This window comes from Acanthisitta chloris, unplaced genomic scaffold (assembly GCF_000695815.1).
Source record: "Acanthisitta chloris isolate BGI_N310 unplaced genomic scaffold, ASM69581v1 scaffold28984, whole genome shotgun sequence".
NCBI lineage: Eukaryota > Metazoa > Chordata > Aves > Passeriformes > Acanthisittidae > Acanthisitta > Acanthisitta chloris.
Window position 1 is genome coordinate 91,623 of NW_008671485.1, and position 8,608 is coordinate 100,230.

The following is an 8,608-nucleotide window of genomic DNA, read 5'->3' on the forward strand; positions in this document are numbered from 1 at the left end:
GCTCACAGAAACAAAGTCAGGTCTCCTCTCTGATTTATCAAGAACCAGTTCCAGAACATCTTAAAGACCCAAATTCTATGTTCAATATTCCATAGCTGTTCATCACATGTTCTACATTAGGCTCTCATATACATAACTTCAGCTTTTGAGAGAACAAAGGAAGGAAATGTAAATCGATGCTGTCTGACCCAACTCCAAACCAGAACACAGGTAAAATTGTACAAGACACTTTAAATGTGTTGAGTTCATTGGTGTACAAAGACCACAAACATCTTAAAAAGAAATCAAATGTAGCAAAAGAATCTGAAAGTTATTTAAGTGCCTTCTTCCATTGTTCTGAAGGGATGCAACCAACAGGAAAAAAACCTTGTCTCCTTATGTCATGGACAGATGAACATGAAAACAAGTATCACAGTCGTGACTGTCTCTCATCAGTAGAACATTGATTAACACATCCTTCTACTGCCTATAAATCCTCTCTGTTATATCCAACTTTTTTTCCTTTATGTGACTCTTCTGTGTTTGGTGCCAGCCATGTGAAATATACCTTCACTGGATCAATATTCCAATGCTTGTGAAATGATACTGGAACTTGGTGAGAAAGGTAGTCTTTTGGGTAGTCCATTGGCCTTGCCTAAGATAGAAGAATAAACCAAAACCACTAGTACTCAGTGATCAAGAAAATCTTTAAAAAAACAAAGTATCACCATTCAATGGCCTCTGTATCACAACAAAGCAATGTGGCACTGACAGAACACTCAAGACAGTAACAAAGGGGTTCTTACATCTTTCTATTAAATCAATTGATAGGCATTGATTTAGATCTTCAACTCGCACTGCAGCGATCATGCCATGAATGAAGTACACCGACATTAAACATGCCTTATTTCTCAGGATAAAATAGTCACCATCTATGAAAACAAGTGATAAACAATGTAGTTTGTATTGCACCTTGTTAAATATGCAGTTTTGGCTCAATAATGACAAAATTAAGCAATATTTTCTTCCTCCTCCTCTTAATGAGAGTTGCCAGCACTGCCAGTGTGATTATAGGATGATAACAGGGCCACAGGCAGCCAGAATATACTCAGTTTTCTGACAGGCAAAGATTTCAAAGGCAGGCTACCTTGTGGTGCCAGAAAACTGCATTGTTCTTCTTTATCAGGCTGTATCAATCCAGACAGAAATACAACACAGCTACATGATGCACCATGGGTGTTTCATTTTCTCTGGCAGTTTAATGGCATGTAAGTGCATCCTTATATAAAAACACACCACCTGCAGTGGTCCCTGGTAAAACAGCTACATTTTACCATTGTAAATAGAGCCTTTGTAAAGAGAAATGCATGAAAGGCGAACATTAGTGGGTTTTCTCTATACATAAAGCACAAGAAGAAAACTGAGTAATTTGGATACCAAATAACTGATTCAACACTGCACACTTTGCCTGCTTATGGTGGGATTTATGAAGTCTACATGCAGTGTTCTTCCTGCAGTTCTGTATACACTCTGGTCATAACATTAGGCAATAGAATTTGACATTATGAAATCTGAATATATGTTGCAGTTGGGATTTTTAAAACATTTTGATATTTAAACCACAGAGAGATCATTTTTAACAATTCCACTGAAGAAATCAAGAGGGAGCCTATAACCCCTGAGACTTCTGAAGAACACTCTGAAGAACACTTAGGTTTCAAAAACCTGATGAAGGGGAGAGAGAATTTTCAGATAACTGAGACCAAAGATTTTCACTGTTTGAAAAATCAATCAGCTTTTTGCTGAGCTACAGACAATGTTTTGGTATATCAATAATCTTAAAATAATTGGGTCTATTCTAATAACTGTAATTTTTATTCCATTGCTAAGAATCATATATCTTTATAGGTGGCTGACCATAGGATATAAATTCCCTAAATTTCCTTACATTTTATGTAATCTATTGATGTAATAATTTTGGGGTTTTAGCTAAAATTTTTCTTTGTTATTCTAGAAAAGCCAAATACTTTGCTGTTGCCCAGATTTTCTGTTTAAGACCACAATCCTGGCTGCTACTCAACATGGGAAGGTTCCTGTTTTCTTTAAGAGTCTCATCATGTCAAAAGCCTCTGAAACAAGCTACAGAATATGTATCTACCTTAGCATGTAGCCAATAGGAAACCACCAAGAGTGAGCAAACACTGCTAAACCACAGACACTCAGAGGATAAAGATACATACAGATAAAATGAAACAGAAGCAAAGATATCAGTACAATCTTAGATTCATGTACTTCAAGGAACATTGCACACAGCAATATTTCAGTCAAGCCTTTTAAAATAATTTTCTGGTTTACAGAACATCCAAAATTGGTTTTCTAGTTTTTGAAGTATTTGTTGCATAATAGTAGAATTCTTAGAATAAGCACACTCAATTTTTATCCAGTATTTTTCTCAACAGGGTTAATTTTTGTTCAAGGTATGTCCAATTAGGATTGTTATAAGCAATGGTAGAGATGAATAATAAATCAAGACTAAGACTAATTTTCTACGTGGAAAATCAAACTGTTAGGATTTCACTTTCAAAGTGATTCATCATCAAATGCACACCATTAAAGGTTACAAGGAGGTGCTCTGGTTTATTTGTACAAGGGCCATTCCTACAAATCTGTAAACCGAGTTCTGTTCTTTCCCACTCTGCTTTAATTAGGTGGGCATGGGTTATTTTTTCAAAACACATCTGCAAGCACAAATTCATCAATAACTGTTGAATTTATAGTATGTATTCCTTGCTTTCTATACTGAAAGGAGTAAGCAATTTGAAACAAAGCAGAAAAGCAAACAGGTATGATTTTTTTTATATGGACAAGGACTTAAAACAGAGGAGTGTGTACTCAGTCTTCTCATTTCTTTAAATAGCAAATGTAATCAGAAAGAGAATCTTAACACAGGGAAACCTGATAATTTAAATAGCAAACTCCTTCCCTCCACGGAAAGCTGCTTTGAACTACATGGTAATTTACTAATTCTCAAACAGCCTATTAGCTTCATCTCAGTTCATATTCAGGTACACAGGTCTTCCCAGTTCTTAAACTAGATCAACACTTGAAAAACATCAAACACTACTCTGATTTAAATGCTGTTTTTTAAAAGTGTTGTGCACTGTTTGGGAAAAAGATCTTTAGTGCTTCTCATGAATACCATGGAAGGATTTGGTTTACTTAGTTTACAAGGCAGAAAATCTCTATAGGCCTCAAACGCATCATGTTTTCCACTGTGACACTACAGTTAGCTTGTGGAAGTTATTGTGGAAGACAGAAACAAGATTCAAATCTATTCCAACCCACTTCTCTCGAAGTGGAGAATATACCCATGTGAAAATTATGCTTTGTGACCTCTCTTTTCCCTTGTGCTAGTATAGGACAATTTATCATATTTACTTAATTCTTGAGAATCCACACAAAAGCAACAGTTTTGGGAATACTTTCATATATTCTATCTTCACTAATGAGATAGTTCAGAATAGTAATCACTGCATCAATGTAAGAATTGGATAAGTAGAAAAGACTGATTTATTGAAAATTTTCAGTCAGTTCTCCATTACTCGAAGAAAAATGTAGTTGTGTTTTTCTTTTTTTGCTTAGAGGACATAGGACATCTATGCAAAGCATGAGGCTCCCAGTTCTATTTGTTTTTCAAAATTCCCACCTCTGACTGCATTTTTATAAAATGCATTTTTAATAAAATATAGTTAAAAATTAACTGAAATACCCTACAAACTAGGAAAGCACTGTAGTAATCCATGCGTTGAGAATTTCCTGATTTGCTTGATCAGTCTTGTTCTGCAGAGAAACAAGGTGTAGCAGCAGTATCTTGGCTATCGTTATTACATATTGATCAAGTTTGCAATATTTCTGTTTTATGTGCATGCTTAGAAAATGAATTATATTTTAAATACTGAAAAATAACTCTCTGACCTGATGAAAAAGTGGACTGTGTGTTATAGGGATTCCCAAGCCACTGAAACACATCCCAAGGACCATATCGTCCGGCGCGTCCATGCTGTAACACCGGCATTTACTAGCAAGCAGTTTCTGAACAGCTATTCTGCTGAAAACCATCCTGAATAAAATGGAGGTAAATGAAATGTATAAGACAATAACTACTAAAGAAGTCAAATAACTGTAGCCAATAAATATTGCTAAATGATGTAAAAATGCAAAACCAACTGTAGCCCTCCGATATACCACATCTGAAATTTCAAAACTTGAGAAGTCAGTACTGACAAATAGTGCAAGAGGCATTTTCTGAAAGATACTTACTTTCCATAATGAAAACTAATTATATCAATTATGACAATTGCTGCTATGACAACAATAACTTAGCTTCCCTCCTTTTTTACCACAGCTGATAATTCCTTCTACATTCGGCCTGGAATGAAACGGATGTTCTCCTTTATCTTACTCAAATATACTGTCCCAGTTACTTATGATGTAGCCATTAAATGAAAAGAACTCTAAATCTGAACTGTGATTCCTTGAATCATCTGTTATACAGAATTCTCTCCATAAGTGAAAAGTGTTTCTTGAAGCCACTGCAAGCTTTTTCTGTTCATCCTAACTGTCTTGCTCATCTAAATATCAATGAGAGCCCAGAGATATTAGGCCATTATCACTAAAATAAGCCTTCAGTAGACCACAAAGATGTTGATGTCTTACATTCAACATCTGAGGGGAATGTACTCTTCTCTAGCTGTGTTTTCTGAAGTTACATCATCCACCCAGTCCAAACAGAACACAGGACACTCTAGCTACTATGAGTTATACTACAAAGATTCTCACTCTGAAATCACTACAGGACTTCGTAAACTCATTCACCATATGACAATCCTTTGCTTGACACGGGGGCATGGCAAAATTTCTACAAACACTGATGGCTAAGGCAAAAAGACTGACCTGAGAATACTGTTAGCTTAAAGCTGTAAAAGACTCATAGCAACTTTGAAGACTGCACATAAAATAAAAAAAAAAAATAAATGAAGAGCACAATAGGAAGTTGTATCTCCGTAGTCAGCCCAGAGGATTAATAAACTAGAGCCTGGGAGCAGAAGGGAAGAGTTGGGGACTGTGTGATAAGCATGTGTTGCTACACAGAAGGTGTGAGGTAAACTGCACACATTTGGGGAAAACATAACTTTTCCCATTGAAGCTGATTGTGTTGTAAAGTACTTTGCACTCAAAGCAGGAACTAATGCAGATCTCAGTAGAAGTTTAAATCAATTACCCTCCTCCTCCAGTGATATAACTATATCCTCCTGTTCCCAAGCCGTAACCATAACGTTCTCCAAGAAATACTGGTTCATCTGGGTCATAGCAGCTCAGCAATTTTCGGAGTCTGAAGATACTAGAATATGAAAATCCATTTAAAAAATAAACATGTAAACATTCATTTTGAAAAACGTTACTAGCCTAAATAACATTCTAGTAAACAGCACAAAGATGACAGGACAAATTCAGAAATTATAGCAAAAAACACCCCCAGAGATACAAACTGTTAACCAGAAATTTACTATGAAAAATGACTCCTTGGTCAAGTGAGGAATCAAGTAGCTTAAAATATTTTTCTGAAGTAGGTGAAGTTTGCCAGCAAAACTGTGTCTCATCTCAGAGAAAACATGAAACTATTTTTTTCCAAGAAATGGTGATATCTTTGCAAATTATCTCTGAACATGTACAAACTGAAAAAGGCAGATTTAGTTATATGAATTTTGCTTTATCTACAGTTACATTATCTTTCAAATTCTTCCATCACATGATTTAATGGATTGTTTTGAACCACTTATTCTCATATCCATGACCCTGTGATCCTGCTCATTGACCACCATGCTTTTTTTTGCTTATACTGCAGTGTCAGATTTTATGTGAATGGGAGCTATTTTTCTAAGGCAAATCCCTGGACACCATTCTGGGTGGCTCAGACAACCGACCCCAGCTCATGGAACGTTTCTTCTGACACATTTATGTGAGGAACACATCTTAGAAAGGTATTAGCAAAAGACTAAAACAAATCAGCTCAGACGTACCTACACAGAGGAATTACAATGTATAATCATATTCAGACTACATGATTTATATTATAATAAAATATGTACCGTTTTAGCAAAGTTAAAAGATTACATTGGTTTTCATATCTGTCAAAGAATGTTGAAGGCAAGTGACAATTTTCTTCTTAAAGCAATATCAAGCTATGTAACTAATAAAACAGCTGTGTCTCTCAAACACAGAAGAGATGAATATTGCTAAAACTCCTATTGACATGAACAGTAGAAACTCCTAACATATTGCAGTGTATACCTGATCAGTGTGTCATCATCCACTATGACCAGCCAAGGGGTTCTGGGAGAGGTACGATTTAAAAACCTTTCCAAAATGGCAAATGTTTTCCCACAGTGACCTAAAGAAAGAGAAGTAACAGAATGTACGTTTAAATAAAACAAGATTTTGTAATAAACAATTATTCATGACTTAAAGAAATGTTCTGCTGCACTATGTAAAACATTGTGGAAGCAACTGGCAAAATATTTGAGACGCAATTACAACCTTTGTTATGCTGAATAGTTGTTTGCAGGAACTGTTCCAGCACAACCACTGCTTTCTATGCAGGAACACACTTTCAAAGGATGCTGAAGGATAGAAATTCTTTGAATTAAAACAAGCTTTATTCCAGCTAAGCTGTGAAGCTGTTGGACAATACCCGTCACACTGCTATTTTTAATTTCAAAAACTGTAAAATGAGAAGACTGTGATAGAAACATGTTCTGCAAAATACTCCAAGATACTTTCATAGCATTTCATGATACACCAGGCAACTCCACTGCTTTTATATAAACATTTAAGTCTATATTAATCTATTGTACTCATCACCGGCAACTCAGGTCCTGATAACTGCCTCCAAGGAAAGGTCTTGAAATTTATCATGAGACTGTAATGAAGTTGAGAGGTAAGACACGCTTTGTTTCAGGAGAACTGAAACACTCTTGCTCAGAATAAGCAGGACTAGAGAAAGAAGAAGTTTCAGACATCTACTGAATCTTCTTTAGAAAGATCTTGGAAAAAGCTAATTGCAGTCAGTCTTTATTCATCCCAGTCCATTGTCTCATGCAATTATAGCTATCAATATTACAATTATGAAACAATCATTAAAAATAAGGATAGGATATTGGATGTGAAGCTATTCCAGTTAAAATATTTTTTGAGAAAAATGAAGTAACTCTATGCTTCCGAAATGAAGGAACTCCTGGCATCGTGGATTTTGCCAAACTGTGAACTTAATCTAGGCTGATATATGAGCATTTACAAAATGAAATCTAAGATGTCTGTATTATATTCCATCATGAAATGTGGAAGGTCCCTTCCCCCTAGCATGACTAGAACCACTGGGCCTGGCTTCTACAAATGATCCACACATGCCCAGCAGGCCTGATACCTCCTGAAAACACACTCTGGTTTCACATGCCCCACTGCACCTGTGCAAATAGAAAACCTCTGTCTCTGAAAGACCTTGTGGAGGACAAAAAAATAAAGAGCAGAAATAACCCAGAGATCAGAACAACTGACCTAGTGGGTCAGACAAAGCTAACAGCCCACTGCCTGGACACCTCTAATTCAGAAGCTAATATCCTGTAGACTCTAAGCCCAAGAACAACAGAACAAATGAAAGAAAATAATCAACATTAATAAACTTATGAAAGTCATCACATCCATAGCCTTTTTTTCTATTCAAACACAAAGTAAATTAATTTCAATCCCTATTATTTACCATTAAATATGCTTCAATCTTAACATTTAGGTTTTGTGCTTAAAAGAGACATACTAGGCACAAACATATAATATTTGAATATCATATGGCAAGTAGTTTATGCTCAGTAACCAGTTAGTACTGCCTGAGGTCTTCTGAAAAAAATTTATCACTTCTGCTACTGTTGATCTCATAGAAGATTGTCAATAAATCAAGAGTTATTATTCTTACTCCAATACCGATTTTTTTTCTCTTGAAGTATATCAGTGCACCACGCTTTCACACTCACAGCATTTGTGCAAAAACTGACAACAGTCAACAGCTCACCTCTGTCAGTATTAGGTATGCCTAAATCTATAGTAGGAATGGAGATGTCTGCATAATCACTGTAGTATTCAATGAGGGCAGCTTCTCTCTCCCAAGTCTGCTTTACAACTGGTACTGCAAAACAGTGATTGACATTGAAACACAAGTAACTTGATTAAAATAAGAGCTTGATCAAAACATTTATATTAACCATTTATTCTTAACCACGTTCCTCTGCATGGTAATAAAAGTGCTGTTTCAAATACAGAATCATGGTTCTAAATGTTAATTTTATTTACTTTACTATAATATTTGGAAATTAAAAAATTGTACACTTCTATGAAAGCCAGTCAGGGCAGTTTTATTTACATGATAAAAAAATTCCTTTTAAAATATTACTATAGCTTCATATTACACTGAAAACTGGTATTTACATTTTTGCTAACCAAAGTGTGGAATTCATCACTTTTACACTTGTAGCTTCATATACTTCATAGTGCACATCAGCACGAACACTACCAGAGATAA

At 35.5% G+C, this 8,608-nt stretch overlaps 1 protein-coding gene across 1 annotated transcript; it reads right to left on the reverse strand.

The window, feature by feature from the left end:
• Positions 1-402: 402 nt before the first annotated feature.
• LOC103801696 (beta-1,3-glucosyltransferase-like) lies at positions 403-8,215 on the reverse strand (the record flags this gene model as incomplete). The annotated part of the gene is made up of 5 exons (XM_009074119.1): positions 403-634; positions 3,955-4,099; positions 5,261-5,380; positions 6,331-6,430; positions 8,102-8,215. Coding segments are annotated over 5 exons (647 nt in total), but the record flags the coding sequence as incomplete, so codon positions are not given.
• Positions 8,216-8,608: the final 393 nt, after the last annotated feature.